Here is a 17,240-nt window from a genome sequence, read left to right as displayed (position 1 = left end):
TCTTCTCAATGAGAATCCCTGGGCCAGCTCAGTGCCTAGCTCTGCTGTTCCACCCTGCCACCAAGCCCAGCCGTGGGTTCCTTGTTTGCTCCTGTTCCCTCTGCTGCTCTTTGGCCTCTTTTCACCCAGCTATGAGGCAGAGAGAGCCCTGGTGGTGCCCATTTCTCCCCCTCTTTCTCCCCCATCCTTCTCTCTTCTTCTCTGCTTCAACACAGCGAGAACCGGCGGGAGTTGATGTTCATCTTGGTGACCCCAATGAGCTTGAGTGGTGTGGAGAGGCTGAAGGAGCTCACAAGGGGGAAGTCACAGAAGAGGTCAGAGAGCTCATCCCTCTCCTCTAGCTCGTACGTGGCATCGTTGAGCATGCGCTGGTGCAGGTGACAGGTCTGCTCGATCTTCAGCTTGTTGATGTCACTGCGAAGGCGCATGAGCTGCCTCGCCAGCTGCTGGTCCTGCAGGCGCATTTCTGCCTGGAACACAAGATGGAAAGTGGGGAGGGAAGAAGCTATTGGCAAGGGCACAGCAAATTTGTTCATCTTGCCTCTCCCTGCTAGAGGCTGCACCAAATCATTGAAAATGGAACTCGTCTAGAGATGCTACATCTGGGACGGAGACGGGGATCTTCCCAGCCAGCAATGCATCCCAGTCAAATTCCAGCACAGGATAGTGTGGGGGCCTACAAGGAAGCTGAAGAGGGACTTCACCTACCGTTCCCTACAAAGACAGGATGAGATAGTTGGGACTGTTCAGCCTGGAGTAGAGAAGATTGCACGGGGACCTCATACCAACCTTCCAGTATATGAAGGGGCTACAGAGAAGCTGGAGAGGGACTCCTTGTTAGGAACTGTAGTGATAGGACAAGGAGTAACGGGAATAAATTGAAAGAGGGGAAATTTAGATTAGATATTAGAAAGAAGTTTTTTAATGTGAGAGTGGTAAGACACTGGCATAGGTTGCCCAGGGAGGTCATGGCTGCCTCAACCCTGGCAGTGGTCAAGGCTAGGTTGGATAAAGCCTTGAGCAACCTGGTCTGGTGGGAGGTGTCCCTGTCCGTGGCAGGGGGTTGGGAATAGATGATCTCTAAGGTCTATTCCAACCCCTTAACATACTATGATAGTGAATTTTTAACATTTGGGAAAGTTTGTGCTTGCTCAGGTTTTCAGGAGCACCAGGAAATTGGAATTAAAGTCCTGCCAAGGCTGTTGGCTTGGGTATCCCTCAGTGCAGTCTTCAGAGCCTCCATCTGAGCCTTAAACAAAGCTCAAATTAGTTTTGTTCATAAGGCAACAGCCACAGTGAGACAGAGCAATTAGAGGTGGAAAGGACCAATTAAAAGAACACCAAATAAGCAATCTCCAAATCCTCAGCTTGGGTTTCCAGCCTGCATAAATCAGAGCAGGTTTGAGACAGCCTGGAGCACAGACCTCCACATCCCCCATGGCTTATATTATCATCTCAGTGATTTGAAGTGGATCTTGGGATGGGACCTCCATGGTTTCCCACAGGAAAGAGAACAACTACCCTCAGGCTAATGATCTAAGTACATTGAAGGTTTTTTTCTCCCCTGACACCTAACTCTGCAAGGTGGAAGATTAGAGGTGATGAAAGAAAAGAGCTTTTGTATTTTCAAAAAAATTCCAACTTATAATTAAGCAGAAAATTTCTTGCCACAGGATACTGGGGGTGTGAAGGAAGAAGGTGAACACAGTGCAAGGATCAGCCTTTGTCTGGGGAACAGAAGAAGGCAGGGCTGGAACAGCAGATGTTGAGAAGACAATCCCCCTTCTCGTCCCACTTCCCTCCTCTCAGAAAAGCAGCAAACCATAAAAGCTTCAAAGAAAACAAGGTGGTGTGAGAGAACCACAAACCTTGTGGCTTAAATCGCTGTAACTGCTAGGAACACAGAGGGAGCAAAACTGGAAAACAATCCTACACCTGCCCCAATGTCAAGTCCTGCCTCTTTCCCCGGTGTTGCCTCCACTGGAGGACATGAACTGGCACTGGAAGGACCCTCTTGGAACTAAAGCTCCTAATTTTGTTTTGTTTGGGTCTTTTTTTCCTTCCAGTGGCTTTCTGGGTAAGTCATTTCCTCACTGATGTCTCATTGCATGAGGAGATGCCCTGAGCTCACCTCCAGCTGCTCCATAGAGCTGCCCTGACCTCAAATCCATCCTTCACCTCACTCATTGTCTTTTATCACTGGTTTCTTGGCTCTGTGTGTTTCTCCTCAGGAACAGACTTAGGCTACATTAAATAGTGCATTGCAGCAAAGTCTTCCTCTCCACTCAATTGCGAGCAAGGTTCTGGCAACCCCTGAGCTGAGGCCTTCTCCCACAGTGCCCTAATTTTTCCCACAGGCACTCTTCAGGAGTTAACACAGAAGGATTCATCCTCATCAGGCATTTAGGAAGAAATTCTTTCCTGTGAGGGTGGTGAGGCACCGGCACAGGTTGCCCAGAGAAGCTGTGGCTACCCCATCCCTGGAAACGTTCAAGGCCAGGTTGGATGGAGCTTGGAGCAACCTGGTCTAGTGGAAGGTGTCCCTGCCCATGGCAGGGGGTTGGAACTAGATGTTTAAGGTCCCTCCCAGACTAAATCATTCAGTGATTATATGTCTGAGATACAGTCCCCTTCTCTGGATTTTAACAAGGATGTGGTCAGACCACAGCAGTTTGCCTCCAGGCCTGTTGTGTTTACATGCACAAATGTAGCTCTAGAGGCAGGGGTAAATTCATTCCTGGTCTGGTGATTCTCACATGAAGCTGCAAAAGGGAAGGGAGGAGGGAAAATTCCTCTCAAGAGACTCCACAGGTGGCCCTGATATTTCCACATAGACCTTTCTGATGCCCAAGGGCTGGGCTGCTGCAACACAGATGTGAACCAAAGCAGCCTTGGGGCTGCTCTAGCTTGTGGCTTAATCCCTCCTCCTCCAGGCGATCACTGAGTGGATTGGATTGGAAGGGACCTTAAAAGTAATCTGGTTCCAACCCATGGTCAGGGTCACCTTCCACTAGACCAGGTTGCTCCAAGCCCTGTCCAACCTGTCTTGAAACACTTGCAGGGATGGGGCGGCCACAGCTTCTCTAGGCAATCTGTGCCAGTGCCTCAGCACCCTCACAGCCAAGAACTTCTTCCTAATATCCAATCTAAATGCCTCCAAAGACATTGAGACCACCTCTTGTAGCAATTCCAGTCTCATAGCAAGGTGAAGCAGCCACCTTAGGAGGCCGAAGGGCTTGGAGGGAATCCTGGCTCTGCTCCAGCTGTTTTCTGTGGCTGTTGGGAAGCCCTTTGCAATGTTGTGCTCAGAGCCTAAACTGAGAGCTGACATGAGTATAATAAAGGTTAATCCAAGCCAAGCAAGGCTTTTCTCAATCCTGCACCATGGAAGCAATCTGAAGGCCCTTGCCTGGTGCTCTCAGCCAGCAATTTTACTCCAGCTCAGCGGCCTGGAGAGGATTAAGTCACTTTTGCACCAATCACTGAGTGAATCTCTCTCTCTCTCTCTCTCTCTCAGGAAACCTCTCAGAAATTGTTGGCAGGGTTTTGGCCATTTACCTTCTTAAAAAAACCCACTATTTCCTCACATTCCTCGATACTTTTCCTCTCTCACAATGAATATTGTGACTTGACATTTTATCAGGAAGGCAATGGCAGGTGTTAATGAACTATCCCATGGGCACTCTTGTTGATTTATCAAGTTACATAAGATATGTCAGCAAATTATTTCATTGACTGTTTTGAAGAACATGGGATTAAAAAAGCCACCACTGCCAAAAAAAAGGATTTAAAAGAGAATTATGAGGTTGTTGTGGAGAGGGATGCGAGTTGGTCCTTTGCAAACCAGCTTTGCACTTTTTCCAGTCCCTCTCACTCTTCCCACTCATCACTGAGGCTTGGCTTGAGATGCAAAGAGCCTGTCCTCCCTCCATGGAGTTGTCCTATTAAACCCTACTTTTTCCGAACCCACTCATATTGGCAGAATTTCAACCAGAACCCAGAAATCCTCATTCTCCTTCCCTTTCCAAGAGGCTCTGCACAAATACTCAAAACATTGCATCTGTCCCATGCTGAGGAGCAATCATTAGAAATGATGAACAATGTCTCTTTAAAAGGAGCACTGTCAGGTCAGCAGAACTCCACAAAGCTTCCTAGAAATGAATAATGGGATTACAGGGGCCACTCATGGGAAGCTGTCGGGTTTGGGTTTACACACTTTGCCCACAGTGTCAGTCACCACAGCCAACACACCAGTTCATCTGTGTGTGACCAAAGCATGATCCCACACAGTCTGTGCAGTGTCCTGGAGAAACCCATGGAGAGAATCCAACAGAAGCCAGGGATTTTGCTTCCTTCGAGTCTCACATGGCAAGTGCAGGAAGAGCCTTAGGTATGTCTTGCTCATAAGAAACAACTTTTGAACACATTCTGCCGCTTTCTGCATGCCCAGCTCCAGCAGGCAGAGTTTTCCAACCATGCCTTTCCCTGGCTTGGTTGGAACTTACTGTTGGGATGGACAGGATGCTGGTTTAAACTTCCCAGGGTGGGAAGAGAAACCAAATTTACATCCTTCCTGGAAGAGAAGCTACTGTAAATGCTAGATTGACATGTGAAGGTGAATCACAGGATCTTATGAACCCAGGAAGGATTTTCTGTTTGGATTGAGCCTCAGAGTCTCCCGGGGATGTTTAATGGGGGTGAGAGAGACAGAAAGCTTTGGCTGCATCCTTGCCTGTTTTCCAGTCTAGGTGGCTCAGCCCTATTTAGCTAGGAGTAGTTATCTTCAATTTTGCCTTAACCATATAGTCACACACAGGGACACCATTAATGTTCCCATTTCCAGTGGTCCATCTTGTCCCTGCATTGCTATGGAGGGACATTCCAGCAGGGAACATCTCATGGCATGGATATATGGGAACTCCTTGGGACCTCTTCCTAAAACAGAAGTGTCCCATGGATGGAGTCCCAGTCTGTGGTTCATGAAGCTCAGGTCTGTGCAGAAGCAACTGCTCCCATGTGGCCAATCTTTTTTATTTCCAAAAGATCAAAAGAAGTGGAATCTAAACTGGTGCTTTCCTGAATGCAGCCACTTGGAGCATGGAGAAAGCACAGGCAAGTTATTAGATACTGGCCAAACACTTCAGAGAAGTCCTTTCAGTCTGTGTTTTGGTTTGAGGCTTCTTCAACAGTGCTCAGATGCCACCCCACCATGGCTAATTTTAGATGGTCACACCCTTGTGGTACAAGCCACAGCCCCAAATGAGGTCCCATCTCCATCTGCAGTCCTGGGAGTTGCACATCACCATAATCCAGGAGACCTTTGCCAGCTGGCAGATGCAAAGCCTATCATGGGTCCCAAATCACACTCTGCTCCAGTGTTACTTAGTCTGTGTTGGCTCCCTAAGAATTAATCTTCATATTACCTGTCCCAAGGGAGGTAATTACCTCTGGATTTTGTAACATTAAGTGGGAATTTCCCCACTGCTAGATGAAAAGCCTGAAGTTTAGCATCTGGGTGAGGTGAACAGAGGGATATCTCAGTGTGGCTTACACAGGAGAAGAGCATATGATTTCTCAGAGCTGCAGTTACATCTCTGCTGTGCACATGAATCCACAACCACCCCATGGAACTCACTTTTGCTCCAAAACAGGGTGGCTGCATCCAAACTGCCACTTGGGGATGATCCTGTTCTGTGATAACTCCTAAACTCTGCCCTGATTTTAGCAATTTAACAGTAGAGATCAAAGAGTCACAGAATGGTTTGTGTTGGAAGGGACCTTAAAGCTCATCTAGTTCCAACCACCCTGCCGTGGGCAGGGACACCTTCCACTAGACTGGGCTGCTCCAAGCCCTGTACAATCTGAACACTTCCAAGGATGGGGCAGCCACAGCTTCTCTGGGCAACCTGTGCCAGTGCCTTACCATGGTCACAGCCAAGAACATCTAACCTTGCCCTCCTTCAGCTTAAGGCCTGAAATGATTTAATAATAAATGTCTGGCCAAGCAGACATAGATGTTTCATGATTTCCCACCAAGAGCATCAGACATTTGTGTCTCTTTGCAAGTCCTTCCTGCATTCTGGCTCACACACCTCAGATTTCAGAGCCGAACTGGTGCACTTGAGACAGAAAACACATTTTCCTACCGGGACAAAGTTAGAACTCTTCTAAGTTATCCCTGTTCAGAGGTTTGTTCTTTAGCCACATTAAAGAGGGAAATGACTTATAGAGCTGAATTTTATAGCCTTAAAACCTGACAAATTTCAAAACCAGAGAGGAAAGTACAGTCTGACCCCTTTGATCCTTGAGTCTGTCACCATTCCCTGGCTGGTGATGGCTTTACTGTAAGCACTGATGATGAGCAGCAACACTTGACAGTGCAAAGGCAAACATGAAGGCAAAGAAGAGCAGGAGGAGTTGGGGAGGGAAGTTCTCCAGCCCTGCGGCTGTTAAACACTTGCTGAGAGTTGCAATTTGCTCATACACCTACACAGAGCCTCTTCGTGTGAAAACAAGAGCAGTTTGCATGTCTGAATAAATCAGCTTCTTGGGGCCAGATTCTCAGCAGGTCCCAGCTGACGTGGCTGGCTGGAGTTCCATGGGCATATGCCAGTCCTAAAAACCTGGGCCAGGCCTTGATGTGCAGAATCAGGTCCTAGGACAGGTCATGTGAGGAAAACAGATGGACAGTAAGACCTTGGGTTTGTCCTTTGCTTCACTTCTGAATGTGAGAAGCTTGAACCTGGCTGAGGCCAAACCAGAGCAGACTCTGGAGACATAGAAGCAAATTCCTTGCTTAGATGATGACTTTTGTGTGGATTGGGAGGAATAAGACATAGGGCAAGAGGAAATGGCCTCAAGTTGCTCCAGAAGAGGTTTAGATTGGATATTAGGAACCATTTCTTCAGCAAAAGAAGTGTCCAGCCCTGGCACAGCTGCCCAGGGAAGCAGTAGAGTCATCATCCCTGGAGGGATTGCTGTGCTGTGTAGATGTGGTACTAGGAGACATGGTTTAGTGGAGTCCTTGGCAGTGCTGGAGGAATGGTTGGACTCAGTGATCTTGCTTTTCCAACCTAAACAATTCTGTGATAGTACTAAATTAACTTTCCTGCCTCTACTGGTTTTGGCCTGGATAGAGTTAAATCCAAAACTGAGTGGTCCTGCAACAATTGCCTGTTGGGAACAGTCCCCAGCATGTGCAAACTCCTGAAGTGCCAACTGCTTGGCAGGATACTCCCTGGTATGAGCCAAAACCATGCCAAGACGATGCTATTGAAATAACCCAGCCTGAACATGCACCAGTAGCTGTGCTGAAGGTTGAGTGGTGTAGGTGATGGCACTGCACACATCGTTACATTTCATTTGGAGAAGACATGAGCTGAATGCACTTCTTTCCTGGATAGAAAGAATCTCCACATTCACTAGCTTTCCTCTTTCATTGGATAGATTAATCCTACATACCTTCAATTGACTTCACATGAAGGACTGTGTAACCACAACCTGTGTCAGTGCCTCACTACCCTCACAGGGAAGAATTCCTTCCTAATATCTAATCTAAATCTGCCCTCTGTCAGTGTGAAGCCATTCCCCCTTGTTCTGTCACTCCAAGCCCTTGCAAATAGTCTCTCCATCTTCCTTGTAGACTCGCTTCAAGTACTGGAAGGCTGGACTTAGGTCACCCTGAAGCCTTCTCTTCTCCAGGCTCAACAATCCCAACTCTCTCAGCCTTTTGTCATAACAGAAGTGCTCCAGCCCTCCAGCCATCTTGGTGGCCTCCTCTGGACGTGCCCCACTAGGTTCACGTCCTTCCTGTGCTGGGGACTCCAGAGCAGAGGGGCAGAATTCCTCCTGTCACCTACTGCCCACGCTGTGGGGATAAGCCCAGGATATGGTTGATTTCTGGGCTTCATCCTGCTATGAATCCTTCCTGATTACTTTACTACCACAGCATGGGGATAAACAAGGAGAAATCCTGGCTGTGTTGGGATGTGTGGAAGCTTGTTCCTTCATTTGAAAAGAAAATGAGATTTCACCCTTGAAGGGTAATGTGCAATGCATCTCTTGGTTCCAGCACCCTGTGATGCGATGCCCTGGCTGTGCTCTCACTGCTTGCAGGCAGCTCTTACCCACAATAGTGCCTCCAACACAGCTATTTCACTGTGTGGTCAGTCAAATACATTATCTCTCTTTTGGAGAAATTGGTCTAAATTATATGAGTCACGTCCAGATCCAGCCAAGACTAGTATAATTAAGTGGCAGGAAAATGGAAAGTGAGGAACAATTAGGGTTTGCTCTGCCCTTTTTCTTCTTTAATTTAAACTTTCAGTTTTTGACAGATGGTGGTTTAGATACCACACCCTAGTCTAAAGGGTAGAATTGGACTCTGAGACAATTTATACTTCTATCATGTACAGAAACTGAAAGGAAAAAAACCCAAACCTTTTAAAATTCAAGGCTCTGAGAAGGAAAATCTGCTTCTTACTCACTTTGGGCATCTTGAGATTTGGGGGTTACATCAAGTGCGCTGTGAATTTAAGATTATATCATGGATGCAAGCACAGACCCAGATTCAGGTTGCAGATCTGTAGCTGAGATTCTCCAGAGCACTGAGAGGTTGTAAGAGATCAGCTCAAAGCTCTTCCTAACAGCCCTGGATTCCTGACAGCATTGCACTTGCCTTCTGAAAGCCACGATACTGAGAAACAGCTCAGCCACCGATCTGTGACATCCAGAACCACCTCTGCAAATAACTTGTCTAGAGATCAATCCAGCCGGGAGAATACAGCAAGAGCAACAGAAAGTTGAAAAATAAATTTTACCTGAAGCAAAAATTGCAGAGAATTCTTAAAAACTATTATTCATTTTTTTGTCAGAAGTTTTCCTCAAAGACTTCCAGTGTTTACCAAAAGCAAAGTGTTTGCACAGGAACATTTTCACAAGTGATGTTACAGCCTCTGTTGCAAATATTGCTGCTGGGACTCACAGGCAAAATTCTAACTAGGCGACAGAAACAAAGTCATGTGATATGAGGTTTTTTCCAGTAATTTGGGCCAAATAATAAAGATTTTTCATCCCAATGAGGAGACGGGAAGGATCACTTGGAAGTGCGATCATGGTGTCTGCTTGCTCTTACACTTGTGAGGAGAACTGGAACTTGTTCTCCAGCCTTGAAAACAGCTGCCCTGATCCAGTCACGTCCATCCTATAGACCTCCTGTGGCCTCTGGAAAATCATAGAATCATAGAATATCCCAAGTTGGAACAGACTCACAAGGATCATCGAGTCCAGTTCCCAGCCCTGCACAGGACAACACCAAAACCACACCATGTGCCTGAGAGTGTTTTCCAAATACTTCTTGAAGTCTAGCAGGCTTGGTGCATCCATGCTTCCCCCTGGGAATTATCACCAGGCTGTGCTGGCTCCTGAGCTGGGTTGGCAGCTCCCTGGGTCAGCACTCGTTGGTTCAGGCTAAATTTTTGACAAAGACCATGATAGGAACATGCCATATAAAAGCTGAATTCCAGCCTCCATGCCCTGACTCTGTATTTTCCTAGCACAGGTGTAACATTTTTGTCTTGTCTTTCTCTATGTGAAACTACTGGTTGATAACTACCAGAAACAGACAGATGTGTAAGACCGCTCCAATGCTGGGATGGGAGGATGACCAAAATGTGAACTGGCTTCTAATGAAGCAGAAGCCAACCTGGAAGAGCCATAGAAAACTCAATGACTAATTGTTTTCTTTTCGCCTGGTGAAATGCTAAGGCCTGAACAATAGGCCCAAGCCAGAGCTGACTTTTGGATTAATCCTGTATTCCTTGTGAACAGTCCTTCTTTGTGTTATTTAATTAGAACACTTAATGTAGAACATAGATGCAGATAACCTTTGCCTAGGCTATATACCTGTCATGGGCCATGCTGCCTGGAAGGTATCTTATAGATGACCCTTGTATAGGCTATATATCTGCCCAAGGCCATGGCACCTTCTGCAAAGTATCTTATAGGTAAGTTGGGTACTGGTTATATAATTGCCCATGAAGTATTGCCAAGGTCATGCCCTGTCTTAGGAAACTCCATCACCTGTGTCCTGGGCTCTGGCCAAGCCCCGGCCTCAGTTGATTGGAGGGGAGAACCACCAGGTGTTATCTGCACAAATGATAAGAAACTGCAAGTTACTTTTTGCTTGCTAATTTGGCCTATAAATGCTGGACCCTCTTGCAGCGACTTTGGATGCCTCACCTACGAGTGGACATACTGTGTAGGACTTCCCAATTGCCAGGAAAGACTCCCCAAACCCTCGCTGCAACCATGGCCTCCCCAGCGACTGCAGATCTGGATGATGATAAAGTATTAGGGCAATTGGAGATGTATCTTTCTTAATCACTCTTCTTTCCTGTATATAATAATGATTAGATGCATTACTTTTCTTATTGTCTGTTGTTTGTGCTGTTTGTATTGGAGCTTTCTTAACTAACCTTATATGTAAATATACTACTCATTTTTCTATTATCTTAAAACATCAATATTAAAATAACCCTATTCTTTTCATTGGTCTCTGGATCATTTTTGTTGCCCCCTCAACTGGGAGAGCACCTGGGAGTGAAGGCAGATAGGAACGAGAAGTTTCCCCACTCTTTTATTTTTATCCCTCTTGAAATACTGTGTTCTCTAACAGGGACAGGAAATCACTTACCAGTTCCTTCTTGAGCCACGTCAAAGCTTCATCAATGCTCTCAAAGCCACCTATTCTCCCTGAGGTAAGAGTCACCTTGTCCTGGGCAGGGTTCCCATTGAGATGCAGCTGCACCTTCCTCAAGGGGACAGTCTCCCCCGTGGTCGTTTTAGTCTCCGTTGCCTCCTCCCCCCCCTCTCCTGCTGGTTGGGGGCTCTTCCATGACTGCTCCTCCAGCTTTGCCTTCCACTCCAAATAGGAAGGGCGCCTGGTCTCTAGTCTCAGCTTCTCTGTCAATGCCTTGAGGGTCCTCAGGTGGTCATCAGGAGGAGGAACACCTCCAGAGCCATCATCCTTGCTGTCCAGTGTCTCTTCTATTTGGATTTTGGGTACAGCCATCCTCTCTGGGAGTCAAAACGCATAGGGGTGTGCTGCAAAGGGCCAGAGACAGGGATAAGAACGCTTCAAGGATTGACCAGAGATCACAGCGTGACAAACAGCTCCTTGGAGAATAACCACAGTGATGGTGGCTCCTGCTCAAGCACCACACTGACTTTGGATGAACACCTAGAACAAAAGCAGAGGGTTAGTTTCCAGTTTGAGAAGGAAAAGGGAGAGAGGAAAGAGAGACAGCTCTTGCTGTAGCAGAGAGAGTGAGGGTTTTGAAAGAAGCAAAGTGCCAAGGTGCTGCTGGGGAGTGTTACCTCACCTCAGCTATCTGACTGCTTTTGGGGCAGGAATAGACAGGCTTTTAGCAAAGCTCTGGTTACCTGCATCTCCAATCCTAACTCAAGGGGCCATGAAAGGGTTGCCAAGGAGGCCAGGACATGTTCCCCGACCTTTCTGGGTCTCTAACATACAACCCAATGTCCTCTGGAGGCAGCAGTGGCTGCTGCAGGGTGTTGGGGTGTCTGTGTGCAACATTTGGTGATTTTCTGGCTGGAAAACCTACATATTCCTACATGGGCAAAACAGGGCTGAGTGAAGTGAGACAATCTGAAAGAGGGGAAGTTTATATTAGATATTAGTAAGAAATTTTTCCCTATGAGCATGGTGAGGCACTGGCACAGGTTGCCCAGAGAAGCTGTGGCTGCCCCATCCCTGGAAGTGTTCAACGCCACACTGGATGGGGCTTGAAACAACCTGGTGTAGTGGAAGGTGTCCCTGACCATGGCAGGGGATTGGAACTAAGTGAGCTTTGAGGTCCCATCCAACCCAAACCATTCTGTGATTTCATAAACCCAAACTTCTTCCAAGAGTTTAAGTTAAAAGGAGAACTGGGAAAAGGAACTTTATTATCCACCAGTCTTACTGATATGTGTTTAGGTTTGGGTTTGGTGAAAGTGCCAATCTGCAGCCATAAGATTCATCTCCCTCCTGACCTGTAGGCTTCAAGCAGCTAAGTGTGGGAATAACTGAGGTCCTGTCATGGCTTGGGTTCAGATCATTGTGCTCAGGGAGACTTGAACTTATGACTTCCATTACTGGCCACATCCAGTTCGCCTACTGGGAATGGTCTCTTCAAAACACTCCTGTGAGGACTAGCACAGAGGAGCCAGGAGCTTCCTCTTTACTTCTCCTCATGTGTGGACTCAGAAGATGTGGCCAAAGCCAGTCTACCATGCTATGGGGCCTGGAGGGACAGACTCAAACAACTCTGCAAGAGTTAAGCTCAGGCAGCTTCTGCATTCATTTGCTGGCAGGATCAGATAAGAGACATTCTCAAGGTCGTATGTTCATCTAGGGCTGAGCTAGGAATAGATCCAGAGCTCTCCTCTACACGTCAAACACAAAACAAAATACTTCTTTGCCTGCCTGGTAAGATGCCCAGAAAAACCAGGCAGGTTATATGCAGCTTTCTAGAATTCCTCAGCCATTCTTTTGCCTACTATTTCCACAAAGACATGTAAATCCAGACCATAATTATACCTCTCGAACCTTTTCAGTAAGAAGATTCAATTTAAAAATAAACACCAAGGGAGAGCAAGATTTATCCCACAATTGTGTGGAGGCACATGAGCTGAACGAGGAGTTGATAATATACACACAGACAGTCTGGGGGTGGAGAATTAGTCATGTTGTGGTCTCGCTCCTGCTTCTATTTATGCTAATGAGAGTTTTACGGTGAGCAGGAGCACACACAGATACTCTGTCAGGTTGAAGCCAACAGCTCTCATGTCTAGAGAATCAACAATTTTCCTTCTTCTGTTCAAAAACAGACTGTAAGGAGGGGAAAGCACAGGTCTGCCCTGTTGGAGAGGCAGGTCCTGCTCCAGCTCTTGCACAGATGCTCTGCAGTAATGGGGGCATGTTGATTAATCTACCTTACCTCCTGCTCCAGCCTACCAAAATCAATAAAGGAAAACACTTAATGACTTTAATGACCTCACCTCGGAGCTTTTTTCTGTCCATTGAGATGGAGATTGCTAGGAGTGGCCAAAACAAGCATCCCCACAGATTCTCCTGCAGTCACTGGGCCACTGGATTTGGTAACCCACAGAAAATGTAACATTTGTATTTTAAAGCTGAATTTTCTGAATGCCACAGCTACAAAGCAGAGCCCCCACAAACTCTTTTCTCTTGTGTGTTCAGCATGTATAAAATCCTCAGGGTGGAAAAGGCCCTTTGTATTTGAGCCTTTGGTGCAGCTCAGTTAACATTTAGAGCACTGGACCATAAAAACAGGACAGCAGCTTGGGGCATCCCCTTTGTCATGATCCTGCTGTCATCTCCCCCTCCCTGTCACCACACCTCCCAGCAGCTTTGGAGGAAATCTGATTTTTCGACCCTGAAAGCAGCATTGGTTCAACTCATCCTTCATCTCCTCCCCAGAGCAACATGGAATATCTCATTCACTCTGTAGGGACACCCCCTAAATCCACAGCTCTGTCCAAACTCAGAAGTGACAGCAAGGAGCCACCTCTAGTGCCCTATCAATATCTTGGACTCAGGTCAAAGACTTGCTGTGGAAAAAGAGATCTGAAAGTGGTAATCGTGTGAAAAATACCTGTGTGAGAGGCTGTAACATAAACCCTTTGCTGCCTGAAAGCTACAGAATTCCCAGGAACAAACCTGCCTCTGGCTCAAATCCACATACTCCCAGTCTCCCTGCCCCAGGCTTGGTTTCCCCCTAGGCTGCTCTGTGTGAGGGAGTTTAAGTTGATTAACCCTTGGTTTGTCTCGTTATCACACTCACAAGGCTCAGGGTGTTCATGCCATGCCTAATTAGGGGGAAAAGGAGCTCAGCACCAAAATAGGGTGAGGGTTTGTTGTCACCTCACTAACAGCTTTTGCTCAGGGGTTTCTCCCTTCCCTTATATGAACCCTGAAAGCATAGAATACACCAGGCACTGAGACAACAAAAAAAATCTCTTTAATTTCTTTCTTGGTTAGGTTTCCACGGGAGAAGTCAGTTTAACTGACCTACCCCAAGCTGTAAAGCAAAGGCATCAGCAGAACCATACGTTTGGGATGGAGTGATAACAGGACTGTTAAACTGAAAGTTTTATATGTCTGTACCTTCCCCATCAATCCTCTGTGACCTGGTCATCTTTGAACACAAGGCATTCATGAAGCAGCACTGGTTGGTGTGTGCCAGACCAGGGCAGCACAGGCACAGCCTGTTTAAATTCAGGGCTGTAAGTAAGGGCACACAGTGGGGAGCAAGAGGTCAGGAGGAAAAAGGGGGGGAAAAAGAAGGGGAAAACACTCAGAATGGAAGCAGGAGGGAAAAAGCAGAATAAATCAATCAGCCAAGGTAGAGGTTTGAGGAGCAAATTATTCTTCTCCCTTCACTATTCCTGGAGGATTGCAGCTTACTGAAACACCATTTTTGATTGCAGACGAGCAGCAGTGACTGTAGGAGTCTGTGGTAGGGTAATAATGCAAAAAAAAGCCCCAATATGAGACAAAGCATCACCTGAAGAAGGTGCTCACATAGCCCATAGATGACACTTCTGGCATGGGGTAAACAGAGCAGAGATAATGGTTCAGCCTGTTAATGACCTTCAGCCTGTTAATGACCTTCAAAGAGCACTTCAGCCCCTTTGTGCCTCAGTTTCCCCCTCACTGACTAGTTGGTTCATGCAACTGGTCTTCAGGAAGAAAGCTCTGAGGGTCTTCAGAGACATACAGAATTCACCTCTAGTATCTGCAGGCCTCGTCTGGGTGCCCATGCTCACACTCCAGTTGGTGTAGGGACACCTTCTGTCATCCATGGAGTTTGAGATGTGGTTCCCCTGACCATCTGCAGGCATTTGCTCCAAGGCCTACATGTGTCACCCTGTGGTGATCCTACATAAGAAACCTCTAGAGTAAATTGTACCTGCCAATATCACCATTGAGCTCTGTAGGATCCAGTGGGTGAGCAGGACACTGAGCCCAAAACAGTGGGATAAAGGAATACCAAGCTGGAGCAAGAGGTGGGAAATGATGCCTGCTATGTATTCCCTGTGCAGGGAGAGCTCTATTTGCTTCCCTTCTCAGCATAGCAACAAGACAATGATGGGGTAGGGACGGCTGATCCCCCTGGAGGTCTCTGCCCCCCCCTCCCGGATGTCTGCAGCAGGTTGAAAGAGGGGCAGAGAGGAAGAGATGCTTGTGAGAGGGGTTGCCATAGCAATGGAGTAAGGGAGGACTGGCTGCTGCACAGTGGTGGATGGAAGCCCTGGAGCATCCTCAGGGCAGCAGAGATGCAGAGGCCCTGGGAATGAGGTGAGGGAAGGAGGGACCCATCAGGGTCAACACTGCAGCTCCCTGAAGCTGGTGGTTCCCTCTGAGGCAGGCTGCACATCAATCAATCCTTTCTCCATGTCAAAATGACCTCATTCAGGAGCAGAGTTGCTGTGCTGTGTGGGGTTTGGTGAGCTGGGAGCTTCCTCACCCTGGGGTCCCCTGCCACAGCCTCCCAAGCAGCACAGCTCCATCCTGCTGCTCTGCACAAGGGTCCTAAAGAAATGGAGAGCGAATCTCTCCCTGGGCATTCCTACCGACTCCAAGAAGACCTGATCTCCCTGGGTTATATTATCCATCACTTGCCCACCCAATCCCTTTATGTAGCACCTGAAATGTCAGAAAACTGATCTGGTACTCAAATGCCTTTCTCACCTGTTCCAAAGTGACCTTCAGAGTCCCTTCCCCAAAAAGGAGAAGACACCATGAGCATGAAGATCTCCCTGATCCTGAAGTCAGGACACACTCCAGGTCTGAAATTGGTTCTGTCAGGATCAGATGCTCTCTGATGGCCAGGGCAGGATGGAAGGCACTCTGCACATGCAAGGCTGGAGGAGCCATGGCAGAGCCCTCAGTGCACTGAACACAGTGCCCATGGAGAGACCTCCTGGCCACACTCATGTGGGCCGTGAGGTTGTTCCTTTCTCCATGGTCAAAATGACGGCACTGATATGACCAAGTATAACGAGCATGGATGCAAAATGACGGCACTGATATGACCAAGTGTAACGAGCATGGATGCAGGTCCATGTCTGGTGACTCTGTCTTCAGGCCTCCTTGCAGGGCTGCCCACATTGGCTGTGTCCCTTCACACACACAAAGACTTGACTTCCAGCCTAATCATGACAAAAGCCCAGGGAGGAGACCAAGATTCTGTCCTTGTGTTGATCCAGAATGCAATGACCATGCATGGGTTTGGAGAGGTGGTCACAGAGCTGCCCCACACAGTGGGCTCAGATAAGGGTATAGCACCCAGCTGAATAGGATCCTGAATACATCTGGATATTCCTGTTTATCTACTGCCATGATCAAACCCTCAGAACTCCCAGACAGTTTGGATGCTGCTTCAGCCCTTTGGATGTGGACATGGCATTCACAGATATATGGGGGAAAGAGGGAACAAGTGGGGATTTCCATTCATGTATGACCTTGAGCAAGGTGAGAGTTTTCCTCAGTACATTGTTCTGCCCAAATGGCCTCTGTAAAGACCCCTAAACACTGCAATGAAGGGAGGAGGGGAGAGCAGTGAAGGCTGCACAAACTCCTCCAGCCTGACATGAGGAGCAGAGCAGGAGTGCAGAGATGGATGCCTCATCCCTGGAAGTGTCCAAGGCCAGGCAGGATGGGGCTTGGAGCAGCCTGATCTAGTGGAAGATGTCCCTAGCCATGGCAGGGAGTTGGAATGAGGTGAGCTTTAAGGTCCCTTCCAACCCAAACCAGCCTGTGATTCTCTGAGATTAGAGGGGACCAGTAAGCACTCCCTGCCCTAAGGCACTTCTCCCTGGCTGATTTCCAGCATCACTAGTGGAGTCAGAACCTGTTTCAATAAACACATCTGTACCTTCCTGCCTAACTGCATCTCTTTCCTTCTGCATCCCCTCCCCCACAAAACTCAGCAGGCTTCTTGTGAGGAAGCAAGACTGGGATTGCTGCCTGCTCCAGATGGACCTTTCTAGCTCCATTTTCAGACCAGCTTGACTCCCCTTGATCAGCAGATTTCCAGGGCTTGTGTGGAAATCCTGCATGAAGAAATATTTGGCATTCCAGCAAACCACTCTTCCAGTCAGTGGGAAGCATTTGCAAACTGGGAAGCTGGACAGGGTCAGTGCTCTCAGCC

The 17,240-nt window shown here is 47.6% G+C and overlaps 1 protein-coding gene across 1 annotated transcript; it reads right to left on the bottom strand.

Annotated features, from left to right (window-relative positions):
* Nucleotides 1-206: 206 nt before the first annotated feature.
* Nucleotides 207-11,071, bottom strand: FAM167A (family with sequence similarity 167, member A). The gene is made up of 2 exons (XM_009070017.1): nt 10,694-11,071; nt 207-470 (listed from the first exon to the last, which is right to left on the bottom strand). The coding sequence occupies exons 1-2, from the start codon at nt 11,069-11,071 to the stop codon at nt 207-209; spliced, it is 642 nt and encodes a 213-aa protein (XP_009068265.1).
* Between the last annotated feature and the right edge of the window lie 6,169 nt (nt 11,072-17,240).

This window comes from Acanthisitta chloris, unplaced genomic scaffold, assembly GCF_000695815.1.
Source record: "Acanthisitta chloris isolate BGI_N310 unplaced genomic scaffold, ASM69581v1 scaffold5772, whole genome shotgun sequence".
NCBI classification, from domain to species: Eukaryota; Metazoa; Chordata; class Aves; order Passeriformes; family Acanthisittidae; genus Acanthisitta; species Acanthisitta chloris.
The sequence above is the reverse complement of the archived record's forward strand: the minus strand, read 5'-3'. Positions and strand labels throughout refer to the sequence as shown.